General features: G+C 40.8%; 3 protein-coding genes and 1 long non-coding RNA gene across 4 annotated transcripts in view; 3 read left to right on the top strand and 1 right to left on the bottom strand.

The window, feature by feature from the left end:
- The window catches only part of igf2r (insulin-like growth factor 2 receptor), a 34567-nt gene extending 31197 nt beyond the window's left edge, over nucleotides 1–3370 (top strand). Inside the window, exon 48 of the mRNA XM_035422061.1 lies at nucleotides 286–3370. Within this exon, the coding sequence (XP_035277952.1) occupies nucleotides 286–699 (414 nt within the window). The 3' untranslated portion in view covers nucleotides 700–3370. The remainder of the gene's footprint in view (nucleotides 1–285) is intronic.
- A 1044-nt stretch (nucleotides 3371–4414) lies between these two features.
- On the top strand, nucleotides 4415–10091 carry slc22a2 (solute carrier family 22 member 2). The gene is made up of 11 exons (XM_035423899.1): nucleotides 4415–4946; nucleotides 5342–5445; nucleotides 5773–5927; nucleotides 6187–6355; nucleotides 6703–6817; nucleotides 7398–7498; nucleotides 7652–7866; nucleotides 7988–8096; nucleotides 8465–8577; nucleotides 8983–9082; nucleotides 9358–10091. Exons 1-11 carry the CDS (start codon nucleotides 4542–4544, stop codon nucleotides 9443–9445), a joined length of 1674 nt encoding a protein of 557 aa, XP_035279790.1. The 5' UTR covers nucleotides 4415–4541; the 3' UTR covers nucleotides 9446–10091.
- Nucleotides 10092–10535: 444 nt separating this feature from the next.
- plg (plasminogen) lies at nucleotides 10536–21725 on the bottom strand. The gene is made up of 19 exons (XM_035423898.1): nucleotides 21566–21725; nucleotides 19698–19833; nucleotides 19156–19262; nucleotides 18159–18273; nucleotides 17774–17913; nucleotides 17260–17380; nucleotides 16917–17035; nucleotides 16298–16460; nucleotides 15495–15619; nucleotides 14967–15123; nucleotides 14607–14794; nucleotides 14167–14315; nucleotides 13742–13835; nucleotides 13410–13524; nucleotides 13116–13190; nucleotides 12403–12543; nucleotides 11715–11821; nucleotides 11317–11462; nucleotides 10536–10886 (listed from the first exon to the last, which is right to left on the bottom strand). The coding sequence occupies exons 1-19, from the start codon at nucleotides 21612–21614 to the stop codon at nucleotides 10722–10724; spliced, it is 2412 nt and encodes an 803-aa protein (XP_035279789.1). The 5' UTR covers nucleotides 21615–21725; the 3' UTR covers nucleotides 10536–10721.
- A 1883-nt stretch (nucleotides 21726–23608) lies between these two features.
- LOC118230377 lies at nucleotides 23609–26796 on the top strand. The gene is made up of 3 exons (XR_004765836.1): nucleotides 23609–23733; nucleotides 24310–24760; nucleotides 25306–26796. It is a non-coding gene; the product is annotated as an uncharacterized LOC118230377 (long non-coding RNA).
- The last annotated feature ends 61 nt before the right edge of the window (nucleotides 26797–26857 follow it).

Here is a 26857-nt window from a genome sequence, read left to right as displayed (position 1 = left end):
ACTGGTTCTGTTCGGTGCTCCTGATGATGTGATGCTGCAGGCACTCTATCAAACAGGCGGCCGAAACCCTCCCTCCCTGGTCCACACTGGCCTATCACTACACTCTGCATTTTCCCTTCCTCTCCACTTTGTGTCTAAAATGGCTGCTTTCGAATTTTTTTGCCCTTTTCCTTTGATCATGCATAGTTCCTTAAACTGTGAAGTGTCTCCAGGTAGACCATTGTAAAGAGATAGAATTCAGCCATAGAATTCACCTTGCCCCCCCCCCCCCCCAACCCACCTCAGGTGAACATGGACGAGGAGGGCGGTGAGGAAGAGATGGAGTGGCTGATGGAGGAGATCGAGCCGCCCGAATCCTCCTCCTCGCGCTTCAGGAAGAAGGAGGTGCAGGAGAACGGTCACATCACCACCAAGCCCGTCAGCGCCGAGGCGCTGCGCTCCTTCCCGCTGGACGAGCAGGACAGCGAGGACGAGGTGCTGAGCGTCCCGGGGGTGCGCGTGCAGACGGGCCGCCCCGGCCCCCAGCGGCCCCGGGCGGCCCTGCTGGAGGAGGAGAGCGACGAGGACCTGGTGGGCCTCCTGGAGGAGCGCGGGAGGCGGAGCCGGCCCAAGGCCAAGGCCCGGCCGCACAGGAAACGGCCCGACCTCCCCGACAGGTCCTTCCACGACGACAGCGACGAGGACCTGCTGAGGGTGTGAGGGGCCCCGTGGGGCCCCGAGATCCCGCCCCTCCCCCTGTGACTGAACGCCTCCACGACGATACTCAATGTCTGCTTTTTTTTTTTTTTTAAAAAGGGAAATAAAACTGTGTCTATTTGTTGTTTACAGTTTTTAAAAAAACAGATTTGTTTTTTTTTTGTCACCCAAAAAGATGATTTCCTGTAAGAAAATCCTGTTTTCATAAATATCTTTTTTTTTTTTTTTGGTTCACTCCATTAATGTGTCTAAATATTTATGTATATTAATTTTTCATTTTTATTCCCTTCTCCCTCAAAACAAGATTTGAAACCAATTGTGAGGGGTTTTTCCTCCAAGATAATTTCCCAGTTTACTTCCCTTTCTGTTCAAGGACCCTTAATCTGCAAATCTTTTTTTTTTTTTTTTAAATACAAATATTACCATAACGGGCCTCTAAGTTTAACTGATATTCTTGGGCTGGTGGGCAGAAAAGCATGATAAAGCATGAGTCCCTTGAGATAAAGTCACAGTATCCCATCAAAGTTTTTAGGTACCTGAATCGACTTCATTCAGCCGCTAAGTATACATTATTAAATATATTGTTATTTAGGACCCTGTGTTTTCTGATCGAGTTTCAGAGCCTGTAAGTCAGTCTTCCTGCAGTACGATACATATGCATCCTCATGAAACAGTCTGTTGAGTGACTGTTAACATCCTGTTGCAGTGCTTGAATAACCTTAAGTTGTAATGATTTCATTACTAGGCATCTTAACTGCACGCTGGCGTGTGCTTGTGGCTATTAATACAATGTTCACGTTTATTGAGCACTGTTCACAATAATTTATCAATGAAACCTAATTAACCTGTGACGAACAGTAAGAGAAAATAAGCACTGAATCTGGAATGACTATTGGCACCATGAAATATTATAAAAGGTTCTCTTATTATTAAAGCTAAAAAAAAAATAAAAACAAATGGTATGGTAAGTAAAATAGTTTCAACATTCTGAAATATTCAGAATCAAGGAAGTGGAATGTTTAAAATTGGTAGAAAAATTTGCATCCTCGCCAAGGACAAAATGATGAGTCACTTGTGTATGCACTGTAAAAATATGAATAATAAGAGGGTTTCACGAAGAGTCACAACTGCTGCAGATGGTTCTTGCCTGCTGCAGAAGGTTAAAGAACAAAAGTTGTTTGGATTTTATTTTTCTGTTCACATTGGGTTTTATGCTATTGTTTGAAAATGTCATATAAGAATATCATCAAGATAAATGACACCCACCTGTGTACTGTGCGAGTTTTACCGCCTTTGTTCAAGAAACCACCTTTTCTTCCATTATCACTATTTTCTGGTCCCTCATTGTGCAATTAATTCAAGTGGTTGAGATAAAATGCAATGTCCTGAATTACAACTGAATTACAGACTACAAAACTCGGTTGGGATTCTCTTTTCCTGCATTAGCCTACCCCCGAACAGCTGGCACTGTTGTTTGGTATTCTACCGTCTGCCACAAATGCTTTCAGTGTTACTGCTGTTGCCACAGAGAACGGCTCTATCATTCCTCAGAAATATTGATGTTTTCTGTGGGCCCCTAGAGCTTCCCTTTTTGCCAAAACAAGTCAGTGAAGTCCTTGGACAAAGATAGATCTCTACAGTAATGTGTACTTAAAGATGATCAAATTGAGGTGTTTAACACTTGAGTTCCAGCTATTTCTCATTGGCATCACATACCCCTGGACTCTGCTTATAAGTGCTTATAACAATCACAGGTTAAGGATTGATTTCCTGGCAGGTGTGTTTGTTGGTATGTTTAAGTAATGTAAATAAAAAAATTTTGCACAAGTGAAATATTTTGCTGAGAGGTGCCATCTGAGGGTAGTCTGGCATAGCAGTTTTGACAGCACGTACGTTACATAATGGGATAATACACCTTGTTCTCCCCTACACACAGTGGTACAATGTCACCCCTGCCGGTGTCGCATTAAGCTGAACTCTCCACATCACCTCTTGACCTGTGTGAAACACTTCTCCAGGATTTCACATGGGCCATATCAATCGGTGATGTTTAAAGGACAGTACCGGACAGTAATAACTTGGCTATTCCTGAATACCAAATTGTTTTCTGGTTAATGTGTGTTCGAATGTTCGACTGGTTAACTGTAAACTCAGTTAGGGAATGTTCGCCCAAATTCCTGTGTTCTTTTCCAGGAAATAATGGCTGCTGTTAAAATGTGTTGAGAGAGACTGTGTGTTTAGCGTCACCTTGTCACAAAGGCAGCTGTTCCAGAGTTGAGCTTCTAAGTGCCACATAGGAATAAAGACGAACGTCCCTCAGTTCAGCAGTTTTGGAATGTGAAACTTCACGCTCGTAAATCACCCCATGTATTTCAGTATTTCAGATTGAGCGATCGGCGGGGAGCGAGGTTGCATCGCTGCGATGATTATTAGGTGATTAGTTCTGATTGTAGCAGCTTGCGCACGCGATTTTATGTCCTCATGGAAAGAGGATGCCCTCTTCTGCCCCCTTGTCTGGGGCAGCTGTGCCATCCTGTCTGCCCCTGCTGTTTGTGCCACCGCACTCTGGCTTGGCACGGCCTACTTGGTACTGAGAATGAGCTCCACAACCCCCCCCTTTAGTTGTATTTTTCTTTACCGATTTGGGGTTCTGGATGTTAACTTAATTATTTTGTTTTTCTCAAATGAATTTACTGCTTTTTCTATTTAAAATGTTGATGTTAAGATAATGTATTGCATTGTTTAAATAAATAAAAAATATCAGGCTTGCTGCATGTCTGTCTGTGTGGGGTTTTTTTTTTTTTCGTTTGACTGACTGGCCTCCAGGTGTAGGTTGAGTTTGCAGGTGCGTGGGACACTTGTGTTTTGACTGCATTTTTGGTTTAGTAAACTAATTTTTTTGTATTCATAGCTCAAGAAATTTCTATTCCTGTCACTTCAGTCCATCAGCAAGTATTTAGTGCTTATATTGTATATAGTGCGAATAGCACTTTTTAATTTTTATTTATTTAAATTTTTCATTTTCATTTATTTTTATTTTCACTTTTGTAATTTTCTCCAGAGTCTTTATAAAAGCGTTTAGCATTGGAGGTAGCGCTTACATATGGATAATTCTACAAGTGGTCATTTTTCTCTGAAGTAATACAAATACACTTGGCTTGATCAGACAGAAAAATGTCTGCAAACGTAACTTTTGCGTCTGCCTAGTTCTGCGTGTGTATAATCATTGAAAGTGAATAATCATTGAAAGTCAATGCACAAAGTTGAACTGTGCTGCAACAGTACTTTCATCCAAGGTTTGCAATACTGTACACCCTGTACACGAAACCCTTCATATTTGGTGCAGAGCCAAACATGTTCTCAGCCATTGCATTAATACTGGTTTCTTGGTCCCTGAAAATGCTCATTTTCTGCAACAAGTTTGTTAAGGCCATTTATTTGTGAAGAACTTCAGTTCAACTTAAGCGATTATAATTGGCCTGTGCTCAAATTAATTTTGCTAACCTGCTCTGAGCACGAATGTCGCAGCCTGTGATCAAAGGGGAGGTGAATTTTTTGTTTACTTTTTGTGTTTTGTGCCAACCGTGAAAGCCAGATAGGACCTGACAAATCCACTGAAGCATTTACTCTTTCCTGTCGGGACACCTGCTTATGTAACGCTCTGAAATCTGAAGCCGTGTCTATTAAAGAGTAACGCACTTGGTCTACGCATTTGGTTTGTCAATTGCGGCAATGAGGCAGAGGTCAATCTCTTATTTTGGACTTTTGATCCAGTCTCTCCTGGTAAAAACCTTGCCTCTGGACAGCCTCTGTGGACAGTCATTAGTTACACTCCAGCCGCAGACATGACCACCTTCGACGACATTCTGGAGGAAGCGGGGAAGTTCGGAAGAAGCCAGAAACGGATCTTCCTGCTGCTGAGCCTGGTGTCCATGCCCTGGGCCGGGGTGTACGTGGGTATCGTGTTTCAGGGCTTCACCCCGGAACACTGGTGCCGGGACCCGGCGGTGGTCGAGGTGAGGGAGAGCTGCGGCTGGGGTCTCCAGGACACCCGCAAGTACACCTTGCCCCATGTCAACACCTCGGACGGCGTGGTCCACAGCCAGTGCCAACGGTACGACGTGGACTGGAACGCCACCAGCCTGACTTGCGACGACCCCCGGGCCAACATCACTGCAGTCACACCCATGACTGCCTGCAAAGATGGCTGGGAGTATGACTACGAGGGAAGGGTGTCCTTTGTGACTGAGGTGAGTACTTCCTTGCCGGGAGATAGATTGCATGCATACTCTTCCCAACGAAAGTTATCTGGTGCTGTATAGTGGAAGAGCTATCCAACTGTTATGGACTATCTTAATCTCAATGAACTAAGGGGAAATTGTGTTAGAAATGATAATTGCAGGAATGCTGTTAGTTAAAACAGTTTGAGTAGCCAATGCACAATCAATCTTTCCATTGTCCCAGAAAAATGAATTTTCAGCAAACCATCAGGAATATGATTATTTCTGTCTTTTAGAAGTATGTTGACACTATTCTTTTGAACATTTCAAAGAAAAACTGTAAATATTATCTGGTGTTGCCCTTGTACTGGGGCGAGAGAGGGGCAGGGCTCAGAACCCTCTGACAAAGTCCCTGTGGGTTTTAGTTTGACCTGGTCTGTTCTGATGCCTGGCTGGTGGACATGTACCAAGCTACAGTCAACATCGGATTCCTAGTGGGCAGCATTGCCATCGGATACCTGGCCGACAGGTATCACACTCAGGGCATGGGACTGTGAGACCCTAACCCTAACCCTAACCCTAACCCAAAGCACTGGATATCCATGGAGGATTTCTCCACACTTTTAACATTCTGCTGAATATCTGTAGAACCTGCTTAATTAAGTAGGAAAACTAATTTTGCTGTGTCATTTTGGAGGGGAATATACTTTCGGTAAACAATATGATGTGTGCCAATCAATTTCTAAATTGAAAATACAGTAATTATATATAATATGCCAACATGCAGTAACATTTTTGACATTTACTGTTTTTTCCATCTCAAATGTTTTTTCTTCTTATTCTTTTCCTTGTCAAGGTTTGGTCGAAAAATGAGCTTCTTGCTGTCTAATCTTTGGAATGCAGTAGCAGGAATTCTCGTGGCCATTTCTCCAAGCTACAACATACTGCTTGTGTTTCGAACATTGCAAGGCTTTGGGGTCAAGGGAGGCTGGATAGCTGGCTATGTTCTGAGTAAGAACATTCTTTCTTTTTGACCAAATATTAATGACTGAAACACAGGTGTAAGTTTCTGAGTTTCAGTCCGCATCTTTTAGCAAGAGAACATTCTTGGAACCTTAAACCAATTTAAAATAATTGCAACACCTGAATATGGTTCCATGCAAGGTTTACCAAAATTATGGCATTGCTTTGCATTACGTATTAGTTCTCATTTCGGTTGCCATTGCCCTGTTGAGTAACTTATTCCCTTCTCTCGTCCCTTCTCCACCAGTCACAGAGCTGGTGGGCGTGGAGTACAGACGCACCGTTGGAATTCTGTATCAGATGTTCTTCAGTATCGGGATCCTCATCCTGCCCTTGATTGGCTACTTCGTTACTGACTGGCGCTGGTTTAACGTGATCATCAGCGTACCCTACATATGTTTCTTGGCCTACTACTGGTACGATATTAAGAGGAACAAGGGTTTTTTAGGCAGTGAAAAGTCTAGTCCACACCATAGAGAGTTTCCATTAACACATGATATAATCATAACATTGTCTCATCATTAGCATATGACACCATTACATCTTGACATGGTAGGAATGTTACAAAGCTCACACTAGCAACAATTCTGACCACCATGTTCAGTACAATGGTTTCCATAAACTCAGCACCCTACTCAGTTAGGTAGAACCTCCATGAAATGCAACAGATTTTCTTATATTTTCGTATTTGTACTAAACCTGCATCTTAGTTGATGATGGTATACAGGCATGCATTTTTTAATGTGAAATTGTTGATCTCCAGGTTCATACCAGAGTCTCCAAGATGGCTCCTCTCTCAGAACAACTCAAGCAAAGCGGTGAAAATTACTGAGGCAATAGCCAAAGAGAATGGAAAAACACTCTCCAAGAACATTGAGGTAGAGCACCTGAGGACAGCTCCACAGCGTAGTGGTCTTCCATGAGTCGCAGAATATCAATGTCTCCTTAGAAACAAATACTGTGACAGCTATCCTTTAAATCATCTTCCCTGCAGTCCTATTTTAAACCATAAGGATGAAATAGGATTTCAGTGGAAATGTTTTTAAAGCATTGAGGGTTGTGAGCTGTGTATTTATTTTTAATGACACATGGATATTCCATCTGCAAGGAAATATTTTATGGAAGCTGGCAGCTGGTTTGTAAGCTACTGAAAGACAGTTTGTATAAGTTCATCCTTAGCAAAGCTTTTCTTCCTGTTTGATCCATGAAATGTATTAATCCATTTTCCATTTAAACAGCTGGATATTAACTTTAAAAATTTAGGTTAATTGCTCAAAGGTATAATGATATGGCCACTCTTGAAAATCTAACCTATGACCATTTAGTTATAGGACCAGTTTGATAAATATTGCTCTATACTGCCGCCCCACGACTTAATGTCCTTGTGACCCAAATTAAAATATTGGTGGCCTGAATTTAGCTCTGATTGAGTAGCCTTATTGGCCTGTTGATTTGCAGACTCTCAAAGCAGACACTGGCGAGTCTTCGACTGCATCATTCCTCGACTTGGTCAGAACCCCGAAAATGAGAAAGCACACATTCATCCTCATGTTCAACTGGTAAGCCATATTTTATAAATAACGGAGTTTGATGTACAGTTTATCCATCTTTTTTCATAGAAGGCTCTTTCCTACACGCAGTCCATCCATACATGGTGTCTGTTTCAACCTGCTCATAGGACCCCCAGTCATCTGAGGCCTCTTTCTCTTTAGGTTCACCAGCGCCGTGGTCTACCAAGGCCTCATCATGCGACTGGGAATTCTGGGTGGTAACGTCTACGTCGACTTCCTCATCTCTGGGATAGTGGAGTTCCCTGCTGCCTTCCTCATCCTCTTCACCATCGAGCGCATCGGGCGACGAATCCCTTTTGCCACAGCAAACATCGTGTCTGGGGCAGCTTGCCTGATCACCGCTTTCATACCGTCGAGTATGTCGCTTGCTCTTAACCGTTGGTTTTTTACTGAACATTTTTTTAAATTACTTTATTTTATTTGTGGCTTAGATATTTAGATTTAGCATAGATGTCATTTTCTTTTCTTTTTTTGAAGGTATGTTCTGGCTCAGAACAGCAGTGGCCTGCATTGGCCGACTGGGCATCACCATGGCCTTTGAAATGGTGGTGTTCATGAACACTGAATTGTACCCAACGTTTGTGCGGTAAGCATAAGTGGATCACCCAGAGTAAAAGATATTTCACTGATATTAATAAAATGAGAAGGATTTTGCACCTCTGTTTTTTTCCCAGATAGCAAGCAAGTCTGGGCAAAACCCGGGCCGATTCTGGCCCAAAGTTGGCACTGCCGGGACGAACTTGGCACAGATCTGGCCCAAAGTCGCTTGCTATCTGGGTTGTGTGCGTATTCAGGAGTGCTACTGTCTTAAACTGCCTGACGGTTGCTCTTGCCATTGTATTTAACTGTTCCAAATGTCATATATATTCATGTCACACAGTGGTTCAGATGAATAGACTGCATGGGGATGTGAGTCTGCTCTTCCTTTACACATTTACACTGCTTCACCTGCAGCAACATGGGCGTGTCCGTGTGCTCCACGCTGTGCGACATTGGCGGCATCGTCGCTCCCTTCCTCCTCTACAGACTGGCCGTCATCTGGCTGGAGCTACCGCTCATTATTTTTGGTAGGGGTCTGCAGCAACTGTCCGCCATTTTCTGTCTTACTCTGTTTACGCTATCAAATATCTGGGGTCCTACACTGCTAGTGGCATCATCTTTCAAAAATATGTTTTCCTTATTGTAGCCTAGATGCCCCTACTGCATGGCACTTTAAATGTTATCAAGCATGTAGGGAGATAAACTTCAGTACTTGCAGCTTTTAACTTTGAGAAACGAATCAATGCTCAGTCATAAATTAGTATTATAGTTAGGATAGTGTGAGTAATATCATATTTAGACCAAGTAGAATCCTAAGTGTAGTGTTTTGAGGTTATGGTTCCTGGTCACATATAAATACTTGCATATTCTATACATGACGTCCTGTATACGCTGCTTGGTAGTCTTGTCATTTTTTCGTTTTTCTGAAACAGGTGTGATTGCTCTTATTGCTGGGGCATTGGTCCTAATGTTGCCAGAGACCAAAGGTGTGCCACTGCCCGAGACAATTGATGATATTGAATTCCCGGGGAGGTAAGGCTTTCTTCTGAAAAAAATAAAATAAATACACGTTTCTGAAGAAAAATACCGACAAATTATTTAGTGCGTCTATGAGTACATGTCAGTATAACGGTTGTTACAAAATGATCATTTACCTCAAACAGATCTTTACTTTTTGGTCTTTGTCATTGTGAAGTCACATGATGTTTCAGTACATTAGAAATGCAAATTAATTATTGTAAGATACATTTGTATCTTCATTCTCATTCTTCCTAAGATTTATGAATTTGTTTCTGTTTCCATCTCAGGAACAGAGAACGCCCCCTGAAAAATCAACAGCTGGTGAATCTGTTGCCCTCAGATGTGACAACCAATAAGGATGCTATGACTGTGTGATGTAGTACTACTGTTCCACTAATACTAGATAGCAGAACCTGCAGATCATTTATCATTTTATATAATAGGACTTTAGCTAAAGTGTTAGTGTCAGTAAGTGTGTATCGGTTACTGAGTACCTACATCTGTATTATTATTATTATTATTAGTATTAGTATTAGTAGTAGCAGTAGTAGTAGTAATATTGGTATTATTAGTATTATTATTATAAAGATGAGAATCTGTATTATTATTATTATTATTTATTATTATTATAAAGATGAGAATCTGTATTAGTATTATTATTATTATTATTAGTCATTTTTCTGCCTGTGACCTAAATGAAGAAACCGTTTATATTTGAAATACTTAATTATTTCTCTATTTATTTTTTCATGTGTTTCAAGGGTTGTTTGTAATAATTTGTCATTTGTAATAATTTATACTATTCATACTTGTTGTATTTGTAAATGAAATACACTCTGATGTTTAGCACAAACCAATAACAATGAACTATAAATATGTTATGGGATATGTATGCAAGCTGTCTGGATAATGTCAATGGAATCAGGCTGTTGCAAAGCCTGCCATTGAGAAGTGCAATTTTACATTTAAATCCTGAAGCTGGACAAATAAATAACCATGAACCACAAGATAACACCTTCAAGCAACTTTGTGTTGCCTTTATGCCTTCACCATAGACATACCAACAAGTAGAGTCAGCCATGCCTGGTAAATATGACTATAGGTTTCTCGTTGCGTGAATGTTGATGCCTGCTGTCACTTCAAGACTGTGGTGTCAGTCATTTGTGTTTTTCTTCCCCAACAATGCTGACAATCTTCCATAGCCAGTCCTGCTACAGGGCAAGTGTAAGAACACCATTTCCCTCAGGGACTGCTCCTGCTATACTGATGAAACTGGTTGTGTCGGTCTTTTGACTCATTAGGTAATTCTGTCTCGTTTGGATAAGTCACTGCTGAACTCTTTAAGTAGCTGAATTAAGATTACAATCATTTTTTGGCCTTAGATAGCACCAACTAATTTTGTATGCTAGACTTTGTATCCTAGATTCTTTGTCACATTCAGAAGAAGAAAAGAAAAGAAACAGAATTTTTCAATGTCAACCCAACAGCGTTGGATCAATTATTTAATTTTATTCAGCAGCTTGAATAGATTAAACCTAAAGGATGTGCAGTATTATGAGGTTCAATGAAGCAGCTTCCAAGGTTTTCCATATGTATTCATAATTTCTTTTATGTATTTTATTCAAAGATCACTGATATGGGATTGACACAGTTATGGATTAATCCTGATCTGTAGATCTATCCAGTCCACAAATTTGGAGACTCTGGTGTACACCCCGGGCTTCATGGCGTTGGCGCAGCCCAGACCCCAGGACGTCACTCCCTGTAAGACGAAGGTGTTGTCCGAATAACACACGAGAGGGCCGCCGCTGTCACCCTGCGGGACAAAGCATCACCAGACATCAGTGTGGGCGCCACCAATGGCAAAGCCCGCAAGTGATAAAAGAAAAACATAGGCGTCACTCGGCTAAACTGTCTAGGGGTATGGAACAGGAAGCAGTAACAATAAGGAGGAAACATTACAGCTCCTCAACTGTTAAAGCATTGTTAATATATATATTAACAATGCTATATATATATATATATATATAGCCTTCAACATTGGCAAGGGCTATATGCCAAAATGTATTAGTTCTCAACAGATAATTGCTTTTTTTACATTCAGTTCCAAGTGTATACCAAGTGTATTATAAATATAAACATAAATATCATGCGATGGAACGAATTGAGACTGGACAGCGAGAGCGCACATGTCACTGCACGCGTGCGGCTGTAGTGCTGATACGCGGCAGGGGTCTGTGCCTCACCTGGCAGCTGTCTGTGCCACCCTCGATGTTTCCCGCGCACATCTCGTGATCCTTCACTCTGCCGGCCAGGTACGCGGCGCGGTTGCACACCTTGTTTTCGATGACGGGGAAACCGGTTTCCTTCAGCAAACCCTCTGCCCCAGTGCCTGGGCAAAAAAAAAAGCAACGCACGCTTCTGATGAAATAAATCACTGCTAATTTCAAAAACGGAGAGACTGCTTTAACAAGTTCAGCTCTGTTACCCAAAATGACCTTTTCTTTTACGGCAATCTTTCGAAAATCATTCAAGACTCTTCATCGTATCAACAACTCATCATCATTTGCTCTGGCATTATATCTAGCAATATGAGACTATAATTGTGATAATATACAATATTTTTATAACTTTATTTAAATACCTTGGGTTTCACCCCATCCAGTCACATGGCACTCTGCTCCACTTGGCACAATGTAGTCCTTCTTAGGCAAGCAGGCAGGCAGCACCATGTCGTTTATGATGGCAGGTCTGAAACGAAGAAAAAAAAGGCACGGCTGGCTTTACCACTTTCAACTTTATCTGTACGAATTCATACATTTTAATGTGTGCCACTTCCTCCTCCGACCCCCCCCCCCCCCCCCATCCCCACCCCCTTCATAAATAAAGCAGTCCTTACAAAGCTTTTACATGTACAGCTGTCAGCAAAAGATAAATTGTTGCATATTTTTCTTTTATAGTCTTAGCAAAAATATTTTTATACTGCCATTTATTGTATAATGCTATTTATTGTATTTTATGTTATTTGTTTTTATGGTACTACTTGATTTGACGTTTCTTTGACCGAATTCTTATAAAATAAGCATGGGTGGCATACTGATTTATTGTAATCATGACTGTGCAAATTCATCATTGTTGTATGTAGTTGTATCTTTTCTTGTTTTATGCCCAATTATATATATATATATATATATATATATATATATATATATTACAATTATATTTGTTTTTATTCATCCTGACTGCACAACCAATCTCCCTCTAGGATAATAAGATTGACTTGACTTTACATATTTATAATGATAAGAAATAAAATAGAAAATTTACTATACCTGTCTAGTTTGAGGAGTGCAATATCAGCTTTGTTGAGTCCCAGAATCAACTTTTCGACATCTCGCACTTGCTTGGTTTTCTCATCAGCTTTCTCTGTGTGGATTCCAAGATACACCTTGTAGGCAGATGGACTACTTGATCTGCCAAAAAAATGTCAAACAGGAGTAGCAGATAAGAGACAATGCACCAGTGTATAATGTAAAACCTCACCATGTACCTTAGATGTATTTTACATACTGTCATATCCCACCAACAAGTACTTTATCTATTTATTGTCAGTTTCAAACAGGTCTCTCTATAGCCACTTTCTTCATATCCCAGTTTGCAACCGCTATCGGAACTTATTTATCCTAACTTCAAAAAAATTAAGCCATGGATGTTCGTGAGCAACTGTGGCAGTGTATTTGAAAAGAGATGTTGCTGTTGAGCACCACAAAATCATAGACCCATGGAGGATATATAAAACTCATCAAATTTCAGCAAAACTGTCTGGATGGAAAGAGAGTACTCTGGGTGAACGGGAACATACCTTCATTTCATTTTTGGGTGAACTACCCCTTTGATGACAACACAAAGATTTTCTGTGTCTTTGAAATAGATTTGTAAAATTAAAATGAGTGATAGAGGCCATTTTTTTAACATAATCTGGTTTGATGAGTATTTTTGGATTAGTGCTTATTTTATGATGGGGGCCATTTTAGTTCTCACTCACTTCTCCAGGCAATGCGCAGCAGTCACAACCCACTGTGGCTTGATCAGTGTCCCTCCACAGAAGTGCTGGTGAAACCTGCAACACGGGGTATCCATGGTTACACTGTGAATACCGTACTAACAGCTGTGAAAGCTTAAGACCCCTTTGCTTGCATGTTGTTCACGTTAGACATCAGTTTTCTCCAATATTACCCTGAACAACTTCATCCTCAAAATGAGGGGACCTAGCACAGAGCAAGTATAACCACAATGAGGCTGTGATGGTTGCATCAGGAGAACGGTGTATGGTATGCACCTGGTGCGGAGGCTGATTTGCCAAGGCCAGGAATGGGGTTTGGATTCGCATCCTCCGACGATTCGGCCAAAGCACTTCCGAGGCTTCACCTTGGGCTGTCCACACTCCATACCGGCTGGTTGGGCAAAATACGCATAAGAATGAACAAAATACGGCACAGTCACCGAACAACTGAAATACTGAAAGAGGGCATGTGGAGCTGCGTGTGTCAGACTAAACAAGATTTCTCAGACGGCACACTAATTCATCTGTCCACGCAGATTAATTAGTGTGACTTAATAGCTCATTTACGCTTTTGCATTATTCATAAATCTGTACAAATACGTCCATACAGCAGTCTGGGATTTGGCAGTAGTCCCACTTCTTGTTTGGGTCCGTTGTGTAGCACCACGGTCCGTTCCCATCGCCGTCAGGGTTTCGGCATTGCTGATCGAGAAAAATAAAAACAAAATGCTCTGCCTGGATGACAAAAATACACTTCCACCTATGTTTCACATTCACACAAGGCCCCATTTTCCAATACAGCTGCCTGCTTTTAAATGGACCATTACGTGATTAAAAACATATTATTGAACGTGCGCAAACAGTAACATTATGATATCGTTTGGTTTCGATTTAAAGCATATATGAAAAGAAAGCATCAAAAAAAGAAACTTTTTTTTCTTCGGGGGCACACAATTAAAAATAGAATAGAATAGAATAGAATAGAATGGAGCCCAGTGCATGACAGAGCCTGCTATGGACCTGCCGGACTCACGTTGGACTCCAGGCCCTTGGTTGGGTGTGTCGTGGGGGTGAAGCTGCTGTGGTGATGGGGGGTCATGGCACTCCAAGCCTGGCAGGTCACGCCCAGCGCCGTCATAGACGTGGGGCCTCGGTAATCGGCTCCGTTGCCGGTCTTGCAATCTGGAAGGTTCTCTCCTGAGTTAGTGCTGTAGACTGTCCCCATTAATTGAGTCACGGTTTTCACTTGTAGTGCGCAAGACGCAGTGGCGACTAATGAACATTTATGCATTTTAATAAGCTGCACACGCCTGTCCAGAATATGTTTGTTTTGGAAAATTGTTGGCTCCATAGTCAAATGTAATTCAATTTTAAATTAAAGTATTTTTTACTGCAGTGGAAATCAGTGATCCTATAAATAACTGGTTGTGGCATCACACAGCTTTATTGGTCATTAGAAGCGCATGAATTTGCCTTTGGCATCAGGGGCTGATGAGCCTTGGGTCGGTTTGGGCACGGGGTCAGGCTGGGCCTCAGGCACAACGGGCTTCGTCACACACCGGTCCACCTTGCAGTACTCCCACCGGACAGAGGGGTCAGTAGTGTAACACCAAGGAGCGCGGTCGCCGTCAGGGTTCCGGCACAAATTCCTCCTCAGGTCTCTGCGTGTCAGGAAAGAGGGTGGAGCCTATTAGCCAGGGAATGTCACTCCCTCGCAATAGAGGAAACACTCGGTCTGAAAATAATATCTCAGTCCAGTTCCTGTTTCCTGTTTTGTTTTTTGTTTTTTTTTGGGGGGGGGGGGGTTTGCGGTTAGCTCTGTGTTTGCCTTACGCGTCGGGGAAGTTCTTCGGGGTCTTTTGGTGACTGTGTGGCACCATGGAGCTCCAGGCCTGGCACTTTTTCCCGCTGACGGTCTCCGTCGTGAGGCCACGGTAAGACTGGCCATTGTCCTCATAGCAGTCCACCATTGGACCACTGACGGGCTCGTCTGCGGAAACAAACAGGAAGTCTCAACTTTTACCTAGAGCCGAAGTCTTTACTGTCCTGAACACAGTGTGAAAATGTAGTTCATAAAAGCCATTTCTATTACTTCACCTGTATGTAATGAAAGTGCTTATTTATTTATTTTATTTTATTAGCTTTATTTTGTTCACCGGCCTGCAATGGATAATTTTTGAGATAAACACACTTTTGGGAAATCTCCCATCCTTCTATTTCGGTGGCCTAAGCCTGTTGTGCCTTGAACTGCAACCAAGTTGTACTAAATGGTGTGTAATTGTCCAATTGAAGGAAGACTCGATGTGGATCGACCGCAGTTGCCCTGATCTCCCAGGCGCTACGCTAGTCGGGGAAGCTTACCCGGCCCAGGTTCATTTCCACAGGTTGGCACCTTGCAGTACTCCCATCGAGTGCCGGAGTCTGTCGTGTAGCACCAAGGCATCCTCTCGTTGTCAGGATTTCTACAGTTATTCAATGTGAGCCCCCTGGAAAAGAAGATGTGTTGCCGTGGATGTCGTACAAATTATCAGTGTCCCTGGCAAAACTGCATGCCATTGGGATCCCTGAACAGGGGTTCTAAAAACTCAGCCTTGGGGGACCCCTTGTGTCTGGAGGTTGTCGTTCTAACCACAGTTGTAACCCCTGAGCATTTAACAAGCAATGAACTGTTCGTGATTAGACACTTTTCATGTATAATGAGAGATGACTTAGTCCCTGAAACCACATTATGTCAGAAATAGCTTTGCATGCCACAATGAGATATCAAATATTCACAAATCAAGACTTTGATATAGTTATAGCTGTACAAAATTAGTAGGGTCCCTAAGAGTGTGAACGTATAGCTGGTCACTGAAACTAAAAAAAAGAACTATATGAAAGGATTTACACACATTTTCAACACTTTCGATTAAGAGACCTAAAAGCCAGCATATACAGTATAGGGGTCCACAGGACTGAGTTTGAGAATCCCTGTCCCTTTGATGAAAATGTAATTAAAGCATATGAGCTCACATTTACACATATTTAATATATAAACATATTCACTTGTAAAATGTGAGAAGCAGAACATGCCGTGCCATGGACGACGCAAGACTCATTCCCGTCTGGTGTAGGCGGAGTAAGACATTTACACAGCGCATAAACGCCCACGTGGTGCTACTCACTTGCACGGGTAGTTCTCTGGAGTCCTGGAATGTTTGTGCGGCTCCTGCGATGCCCAGACCTGGCAGGTTTTCCCCGTCTCCGTCACAGCGACAATGCCCCGGTAGGCACTGCCGTCCCCGGTGGCGCAGGTCAGCTCCTCCACAATCGTGGGAGGTTCAGAGGCTAAAGGTCAAGGTGTCAAAGAGTGAAGCTCCTGAGGAGTGGTACCACAGATATGACAATGCCAGATAGCTATGTCCGTATTCTTAGCATTGTAAGAACTGGCTCCCTTCTGTTGAAGCCGAAACATTCCGAATTCTAAGCCTTGCCCAGATACAATACCGGAAGCTCCTAATACTCACCAAAGATTCCGGCCGTAGAGACAAACTGAACATTTTGAAAACTTTGTTGTTCGCATTAGTGTTTTATCTGGTCGCAAGTTATTTTTAACTAAATTACTCCAGTAAAAAAGTCAGCAGAATGTTGATACCCAACGAGTACATAATGCAAAATAAATTCTGAGCATTTTGACAAACATTAAGGTGGTTTGCCAAATATGTGAGCAACGCCATAGATGTGACGAGCATGCTATAGATCTCAAGCTTGCTGTTAAGGGGGTGAAAAGGTGGTAGAACTGACCACAGCGGGGAATGGAGCAAAAGTCCCAACGCTTGGTGGGACTGGTGGTGAAACACCATGGCCTGGGCTCTCCGTCCGGATTCCTGCAGAAGTTCTCCTCCAGGTACTTGTCAGGGAGGCTGGTGTGTGTATGTGTGTGTGTGTGTGTGTGTGTGTGAGAGGGAGAGAAAGAGACAGAATTTGAATATATAAAACAGAAATAGAAAAAATGACTTAAAACACAATGACTAAACTCTCTTTCTTTCCTCCCTTAGTTCAAAAAAATATGTGAACCTGAAAGTGCAACAATATTTTTGTAGATTGAAGATTTACATTCCAGATTGGAGGAAGCCATGATACTCACACTTGAGGGAGGTAACCGTGAGTGTGTGGTTTTTGGGAGTCCCAGCGCTGGCAGGTGAAGCCGCTCTCTGTTTTGGAGACTTTGCCTCTGTAGTCCTCTCCACTGCAGTGTATGCATTCCTCTGTGGAGCATTCAGAGCTAGTTTAGCAGGGGACAGTTTTCTAAAACACATAAACAATCTCTGCTGCCAAGTCATTGATGCAAGTCTCATCCCAATTTAAAAGACACGCAGATGGGTAAACTGTGAAGTCTCAAAGATATCTGAGTCTGATTCTAATCTTGACCCAATAGGAGAGAATGTTTTTTGGAATGTTTTTTTCAAAATTTTAAGTCAGAGTTCTAGAATTCTAGAACTGTGCTGATGGAGGGTTGCCGGCTGGCCGCAAGCATGCCGCTAGCAGCCACTGTTTTTGTGCTAACTCTGTGTTCATCAGTCTTCTTTGCTTATATTCATGACTGGCTTTGTTCTGCTCAGATGTTTGATGGCTCTGCCGTTGATGAGAAGTGGCCATACCGCTGCAGTCAGGGATGCCGCAGTTTTCCCATCTTGTGGCTAAATCGGTCGTGTAACACCAGGGCCCCGAGCTGTCCCCATCAGGGTTCCGGCAGAAGTTGGACTCCAGACCGGCGGAGGGGTGCGTTTCCGCCGTGAATCTGCAAGCCAGGGTCGCAAAACAGCGAGATGAGAGTCACCTTAAGGTCACTCTCCAATCATTAAGGCTCATGACAATGCAAAAAAAAGTCTTTTTCAGTTTCTTTTTTGCATATGTATTATTATAAAATACACAATACACACAACCCTTTAAGGCTGGAGAGACAGAGAGAGAGAGAGAGAGAGAGAGAGAGAGAGAGAGAGAGAGAGAGCTGCACTGAGGAATATAAATTAATAGAATGTGTACTTGGGTTTATGTGGGAAGGTGGACCCCCATTCCTGGCAAATCTTCCCTGTCTGTGTTTTGGATTTTATCCCTCTGTAGTCCGTTCCAGTGCCATCCTTGCACTCACGTAAAAATTCTGATTGGAAAAAAACAGTAATTCAAGAAGTCTTTGAATACTTTTACAAACATGGTATAATTTTGAAAGAAAGCTAGACCCATTGAAAAAAATAACCTTTGAGATTTTTTTTGCTAATGCAAATGTTGAGTTGTTTATTTAACCTGTTTCACCTCTTCAGTTTGTTTACTGACATGCGCTGGACATCAAACTGTCAATTTTATGTGGGTTAAATATTATCCAGAAGCCCAGCAGAGTTAGGGGAAAGCGGGTTACATTTAACATCCATCCATAAAAACAAAAACAATACCATTAAATAACTGCTTTTTGAGTCAAATTAAGATAAATCTATCAATATATATTTCCTTATTATAATGCTTTTTTACTCAAGTTATATTTTGTATACATATGAATCCCTTGATAAAGTAACCATTAAATTGATAAATTGATGGATTAAAATGGATGTTTAGATCTGATGTTATGCTTAAGCCACATCTAAATAGATGTGGTATAAACCCATCACGCAGCATATATCATCATATTTCATTATTTGTAGGTCAATGCTGGTCAATTTCTGCATGTAAAATGACAAAATCACTTCCACTGTAATAAAGTTATGGTTTATGGTACATAAAATCCTTAAAAACAACACCAATTTTAGGTTACTTACATATTTATCCTGCATTTCGACAACAGGCCTAAACAGGAAGTGAATTTCAGTGGTTTTTGAGTCAGAGGGTGGCCCTATATATGCTCAAGCATTATAGTGCCGGTCTCTCTTATCTGTGATGGATAGTCACACAGAAAAGCACATATTTGTCTGTTACACAAGGCAAAGTACTCCACTGAGCACACCGGGTCATTTCTTACAGAGCCCGTCCCATCCACTTTGTGTCGACTCACCCTTCTTTTCGTACAAGACCGTGCCCATCCTCCTCAACATTGTCTCTGTTTTCGAGTTTGCTGACGTAGTCACACATTCTTGATCCTTCTCAGTATATACAAAAGACCTGTGAAAGAGTAAGAAAGTGGTCCCTTAAAAAAATGATGTGCCTTCACACCTGCCCTGTAGTTTTTGGTACTGTTGACACATACTGGATACTCCTTTTACACTTCTTATATTATTGTTGAAAAGATGGTGATATATCCTGGTTTTTTTAGATTTAAAAAATGCAGTGCTGAATTACAAATTCCTATGATCAATTACTTAACTCGCACAACCTTCACGGGTTACAGAATATCCTAAGAACTCCATCTTCAGAAACTACAGTGGTTGTGCTGAGATAACCATACATAGCACTTGGCTTTGACTAATCTCCTACCAGTTGAAGAAGGGAAATCCTCTGATGTGCATTTAGAATTATTAGCGTACTGTACATTACAATTGCAATAATGAAGGCACTAATCATGATGTAACAGTGAAATCCATTAGAAATAATGCATACCTGCAGGTGAAAGTTAATTCCTTGTCGCAATAGGCAGCGCATTGAAGAGCTGTGGCTTCTGTATATTTTTTTTTAGTGAGAGGCAAGATCCATGCCCCTTCTGTCTTGGTGTATCCGTCTAATGCATCTGCAAACACTAGAAATTGCACAAGCACGCATACACAAAATAGGTTATTCAAAGTATCAATGGGTTATTCAAAGAAGTAGTATGAGTTACTGCTCTCAACTTACAAAAGAGCGCAAACAATGAAATCCCATAGACCGGTGTTTCTTAAACTATGGGTCCGAACCCAAAGTGGGGCATGGAAGCGTATGAGGTAGGTCCCAGAATGAGTCTGTAGTCCACTAGGCCATGCTGGTATGTATATTCGACAGGACATTGAAAGGTACAAAATTACTTATTTGGGTCCTGATATTTATAAGTTTAAGAACCAGTGCAATAGACCATGCAATACACTTCCTGGGAAAAGGCACCAAAAAGCCCGTCCACTGAGAGAATTTATTTGTGGCAAAATCTTACTGCATATGTTACATTGCTAGCAAAATATGTTGGTGCCCATTTGTATCTTAAGAATAGGAAGAAAATAAACTAATGAATAATGAAATTCTTGGTCTTCAGCACTATTTAAACAGACCCCCCCGACCTGAATAAGTTTTTAAATCCATACCCATGGCTGCTTGTGTAATGACATACATTACAGCATGGCTGCACACTAGCCAATGGTCTTGTTCCAGTTCAATCCCCCGCACGTTGCCTCACCGCTTGGTGCAGTATTGCAAGAAACACCACGATATTGTCAACAAGGCAAGAGTGCATGGGTCATTGCTCCAGTGCAGTGTCTATGCAGGAGTACACACAGTTTAATGTGGTCTCTCAAATAGTCAACTTTAATGCAATTTGAACTCTTCCTGAAAACAAAACACAAAAATGCACCTAGACAAAAACTGAAAGGAACGCAACTTTCTGAGTAGATACTCAGTTGGATGTGAAATATACTACGATGGGAACATTCTAGGGTATTTTTATCATTTCAGAAGAGCGCTCAGGGCTCAGTTCAGGGCTCAGAAAAACAGACCATACATGCCACATACATTTACTGGCCCTATGCCTTGAAGATCACCCTCTAACCATTACCTTTGGTGGTATGTGCCAATGGTTTTCAGAATGTAAGTATTAAAGGCAACATTTATTGAACATTGTTCACATGATTTCCTAACTAAATTAACAGGAGTCTCTAACTCTTTTTTGACTGAAATGGCAAAACTGATAACATTGTAAGACTATTATTGCCATGTTCATTCAGATGAAAATAATGGTCAAGGGACAAGCAGGAAATTGAATAAATGTATGTGCTGGGAATGTCTACCTAACATTCTGGAATGTTCTGGGCAGGAATTTGTTTTAGATGGGTAGGTGGGTACAAACCCAAGTGAGTTTGTTCCCAGTATCCATACATATTACTGTATTCATTCGGGTAACCAGGAATTTAAGGAAACATATTCAGTGATTACAAGCAATGTTCTGAAATATTTTGCATTTAGATCATTTCAGTTGAGCTGCAAAGATAAAGTTGTCATTGAACTACGACTCAAGAATGTCCCCTACAAATCAATATATTTAATTTAACAAAACAAAGAAATACAAACAAAATAACTTTATCATAATAATATTCTTTAAAATGTTATTAATGTACACTGTATAATGGGAAATACGATACGCATATTGCGTAATCAACAGGACACACATTAAAAAAGAAAACCATCTTAATGAACACATTTCATTGACTTGACAAAATCCCGAGTACTTTCAAGCCCTCTTTGTCACTAATTAGGGTAATTAGATTTGCTAATGGCCAAAATGTGCTTACCTGCAGAGAAGAGGCTGCAGAGTAGGAGAGCTGCACTGTAGGGTCTCATGATGTAGCACTGACGGGCAGTGCATACAGCCCAGCTACTGTGTTATGGGCTTTTGTTAGTCAAGACAGTAAGGCAAATAGCTAGATGGACACAAATCATCAGTCAATCATTGTCCTAACAAGGACAGAGCGCAGAGGTCAAACTTTGTTTATAAATGCCCTTTGACCCCCCCCCCCCCCCAAAAAAAAAAACTCGTTTTTTAGGGATTTAGGGATTTGTCGGCTAATTGGTGTAGTTCATCACCCCCCCCCCCCCCCCACACACACACACACACATATACAACACACACATACAAACCCACGCGCACACACACAGCTAAAGCTAATTCCTGTAAAAAAATTACTCTGTTAAGCAAATAAAAGGAATATTTAAGATTTCTAATTGTAAGTGGTTAAAAGACTGACATAGAATTTACTTGAAAAAAATTGTTTGTTCGGTGCCTCAAGTCAACACTGAACGTTTAATATTTAACAAAAAAAGACCAGTATCTTCTTTGCTAACACAGCAACATTTACAAAGCATTTACAAGAATTTACATAGCAGGCTGATCTTTAGTTTTTTTTAATTTATATATATATATATATATATATATATATATATATATATATATATATATATATATTAAAGTAGAAAAATGTGTGCTGAAATCATCTCAATTATTTCGTATGTTATCCTAAACTAGAAATATTTAGCACAGCGAAATACTTAAATATTTAAGTGTTACCTAAATAGAACTAGTAGAAACAATGATTTCAGACAAATTATAGACCAGTCAAAGATCTGGAAAGTTTGCATCCCTTTACAGGCTGGGAAACATTGGAAACATTCTGAGAACTCCCTTGCAACATTTTTCGAAAAAATGTTCCTAACATTCCTAACATCACAATTAGACCTATTCTAATCTACTAGCCTAAAAACAATAATATATTACAATCAAACTTTAAGACAAATAGGCCACTGCCATTTGAATAAAACAAATCTATGCTTTGCGTAACCAGTAGAATCATGCACTGTTTGGGATTGTTGTAGCTTAGCTGTGATTTAAGTCAGCACCTTCTACAGCATACTCAAAAGTACTTTAACAAATTTGAGTTGTTTTAGGGGATGTCACTAAGTTGTACTTTGGTCCCAGTCTACCGTTGCCTTATATGTGATTTCCTGGTGAGGAGATCTTTCAGCCAACACTGCCTAGTTACGGGATTCATGCCTACTGATCATATTGCGATTGGGCAAACTGCTCTTCTGTGATAATACAAAAGGTTAACACCACATGAACTCAAAAGCAAGTGGTAAAACTTTGTGCATGCAAAGTGGATGGCTGTTTGTGCACATTGATTTAAGGTACCACTCAACTAGAATCATAACTATATTCATGTTATATTGAGTGGTACCTTTTAAATGAACAACTTTCTTTCTTAATACTTATTATTATTATTATTATTATTATTATTATTATTAAAACACTGTAAACTGTTCAGAGATAAATCAACTCTTACAGAGTTTATGAGTCCACTACGGTCAGAGTGGTCTCATATGAACTCTAAGTTGAATTAACACTAGTCATTTTACCCTGTATTATTATTATTATTATTATTATTATTATTATTATTATTATTAGACGCTGTGCCACTGTGGTCTATGCTTGAATCTTGTTCAGGTTGACTTCAGCAAATTTTAAAGTATTACAAGCGGCATTACAGATGCGAACCAAATCAAATTCTTGACTAACGACATAAGCTGCGGCCATATCCGGGACATGTCAGTTCAAGTCACGAATTTGATTTGGTTCGCATCTGTAACGCCGCCGAAACCGGTGCCTATTGGCGCTACTCCAGCCAAGAATTAGGTGCACAATGGCATGCAATACTATTACGCTATCTCCATTTAACATTTCACACAGTGCTGAGTGTATTTTATGAAACATTTCAAAATCACAAAAAAGTGTAAGTGTAAACGTGTAATAATCTGCTATTTTAACAAACACATGACGCCGCGAATTGTTTGCAGTTACTGTAACTAGGATGAAACGCTATGCGTTCCAGGGCACTGGCGTTTGGAAACTGTGGAAACACGTAAACACGAGCCTATAATTCGTTAATCCGTTAAGGAAAATGCAAAGGTAAGGCTTGCTTTGCGATAATTATTTTATTTATTAAGCATGTTTATATTGCTACCAAGTTATTGTGAATAACATATTATAGGCTTAATTGATTTAGGCGGGTATACTGCTGCTTTAGACTACCTGGATATGATATGAATTTATTTATTTATTAAAGTTTTATTCTCTAGATCAGTCCTTCAATTGTATGTTACATGAGAACAAACTCAATCTTATTACGGTGTACTTGAAAGTGTACTTTTTCCACTTAGCTTTAGCCTTTAATTTATTATGATTAGCTTTTCATTTATAATAATTTTTTAAATTATTATTATTATAGAGTGACCTTGTTAATATTGGAGTAACTAACTCGGATTTCATATGATTATGTTCAGTCCAGTTCAGTGTGTGAAAACATTTGTTTGTAGAAAATGATTGTGTATGTTCCAGTAATGTCACGTGTTTTGTGTCTAAATTCATGGCCATAGCAAATTCAGGAAATGATTTATTTCGATTTAAAAAACGTTTATTTCGTGTGTGTCGGTACTTTAAAAACATATTCCTTTGCTTTTTGCATTAAACCCCTCATGGTTTAAGTGTGATGAAGACAGGAGAGATGAAGATGGCTTCGATGATCAATCAGCGTACATGAAGGTTACAACGTCCCACAGCCCTCCCACCATCACATTAACAAATAATGTCCGCAGAAATACCGCACGATAAAAGTTGCTCAAGACAATGGACGGCAGTCATCATCCCGTCTGAATCGGAACCCCCTCCCGACGGCAGAAACGCGGCCATCCAGCCTCTGCTCGCTTCTCTGGACAGCTGCTTGAGAATAAACGCCAACCCTTATGTTCAGGGCATTGCAGCTCGTGGCATGGAAAACCAGAAGCTTCCTCGAGACCCTCAGGAAAATAATCCTAGCACAAGGCCGCTTCCTTTGCCTTATGTGAACTGTCCCGTGGACCAGGGCCAGCGGCCGCTAGTGGTGGCCAGAGACAACCCGTCTTTCCAACATACAAGGCTACAGACCGCACTTTTGCAGGTCAGTAGGGAGGTCCTCCCTTTTTTTGTTGCTGCTGCTTAACTAAGAAACAGCGAGGACCCCTGTTCAACTGCGAGTTTTTTCCAAGGTTATTGCCAATTTCCATCAGTAAAATTGCGGTTTCTCCACTAGGGGGGAGTAAAACACTGAAATGCCACATAGGGCTCGATTTTATTTGCTATTATGCTGCCGTGAGCTTCGCACTGCCTGAACGAGACCTTCTATCAACTGTGTGTGGAAATGTCTTATAAGCAGTGTCATACACCTTGCTCTTCCATAAATTCTCCTTTGTTGGGCACCTGGTAGATTTGTCACGCCCGGCCAAATGAGCTTCGTGTCACCTTTCCGAATGTTTGTACTATAAAAATGGCCAACAGGTTTGGCCTGTGCAACAAAATGTTCACCGCCGTCTGGTGTGTACATAACATTTCAAGAGAAAATATGTGAACTATGGCCCTGTTACCCTTGAACCCTGAGGTACTGTAGTGCAGGTGCGAATGTCACAGTGAAAGGTGTTCTGTTCTTGTTTATCTTTAATGGTACAGAGCCCTGGGCACCAGGACCTGTTAGTGCAGCAGCATATGGACCTCCTCCAAAGAGTGGTCCAGGAACAGAACAGACTTCTCACTCTGATGAATCCGGGTGAGTCCAGAAGCGCAGTATGTCAATCCATTGGCATCATGACTAATATGTCATTGACAGACGGCCTTATTATGCATGTTTGTGACAGCTTATGCTTATAAAGCTCAAAATAACTGTGATACTGCAGTATACTTAAACTCAAAGTCAAAATGAGAAATTAGATGTGTTCAGCAATATGTATTTTACGCCATGCACTTCATATTGTTTAGTATTGCACATCATCATTGCAGATGTGTTTTGAAATGTACCTTGCCAAAAAAGAAGCATAACTGGTTTGTTAAGTTGCAGGATGATTGGGAAGGAAAAAAAGTAGTTTCATCCTTGCATAATAATGAAGTACTTCTGAAATTATTGGGAATATTTTGTAATACACAAGCGGGAAGTTACTATTTTCCAAGGTTGTGAAACCATCCGGTTTATTGCTTCATTAAATAAATGAGTTAAACCTATCTGCAACTCAGAATATGCAAATTTATATTCTGTATTGAACATGTTAAAGCGAAAACCTACACACAAAAACTATGGCAACTTAACTGTGAGTGACCAGGAACATTTCCGGTTACTATACCTATCTTAGGCGAAGCTACTGCATACCTCATTTGAAAGCTTAAACTGTATACCTTTCTGTAGAATCTGTGGTACATTCAAATAGTGGAAAAAGTCCAGCAAATTAATTGATTTTCTCAGTACTCACATGCCATCGCATGATCCTAAATCTGGGGATCACTCTTTGTGTTAACTATGTTAAACTGATATGTATGTACCTTTAATGAATCATTGTGCACATTTCACTACATAACCCCCTGGAAAAATCAGAGAATTAAATTCCAATGTCCTGCGCAAAATTCCCTTCACCTGTTCTGACACTGCAGTGCCAAGTGCTGCTGCATTGCCTAGTGCGATAATTTAAACCTGAGAAAATGTACAAAGTAGGCCACCCTAAACTATTCATCAGAGCGGGAAACCAAGATGATCCAGATAATGCCAGATGATGCCATCAGCAGGACCTTTCAGATCTGTGTGACTTGGGGTTTATGGGCAGGCAGATCAGAAACAGATGAGGGACTGTACAGATTCCAAGGGATATCGCGTAAAGATCGAGCGATAACCTGTAGCACAACTTCATTTCTCGGAGTTTGCAACGTACATGTCAGCTGTAGAGTTTATTGTTTTTATTACCCTCACTGTCTTATCTGTATAACAGCGAATAAAGTACATTAGAAGGTGCATAACTAAAGAACATACTAAAGAACAGAGAATATCTACACACTATAAAACATAAATAAGTAGCCTTGGAATTCATTTACTTTAGCTGTGAAACTGCCCCAGTGCTAATATGGGGCTTTCTTCAGTCTCGATTTTATACCTCGTAGCAAAAAAAAAAAAAAAAAATTCATAAGAAAGCACAAGTAGTACAAGTTAGCATATAATAGGCATACATCCAAAAATATTACA

The sequence above is a fragment of the Anguilla anguilla genome, chromosome 6 (assembly GCF_013347855.1).
Source record: "Anguilla anguilla isolate fAngAng1 chromosome 6, fAngAng1.pri, whole genome shotgun sequence".
In the NCBI taxonomy this organism is placed as follows: Eukaryota; Metazoa; Chordata; class Actinopteri; order Anguilliformes; family Anguillidae; genus Anguilla; species Anguilla anguilla.
This window is presented reverse-complemented; position numbering and strand designations above follow the sequence as displayed.

Bases quoted from the DNA above. Each gene is read 5' to 3' on its own strand.
- slc22a2 (XM_035423899.1), top strand. From the start codon at position 4,542: ATGACCACCTTCGACGACATTCTGGAGGAAGCGGGGAAGTTCGGAAGA. The intron at 5,446-5,772 runs GTATCACACTCA...TTCCTTGTCAAG, and splicing joins ATCGGATACCTGGCCGACAG to GTTTGGTCGAAAAATGAGCT. The intron at 9,083-9,357 runs GTAAGGCTTTCT...TTTCCATCTCAG, and splicing joins GATATTGAATTCCCGGGGAG to GAACAGAGAACGCCCCCTGA.
- plg (XM_035423898.1), bottom strand. From the start codon at position 21,614: ATGAGACCCTACAGTGCAGCTCTCCTACTCTGCAGCCTCTTCTCTGCA. The intron at 17,914-18,158 runs GTACACATTCTA...CCTGGCTTGCAG, and splicing joins ACCTTCCCACATAAACCCAA to ATTCACGGCGGAAACGCACC. The intron at 13,191-13,409 runs GTGCATACCATA...CCCGTGTTGCAG, and splicing joins CAAATCAGCCTCCGCACCAG to GTTTCACCAGCACTTCTGTG.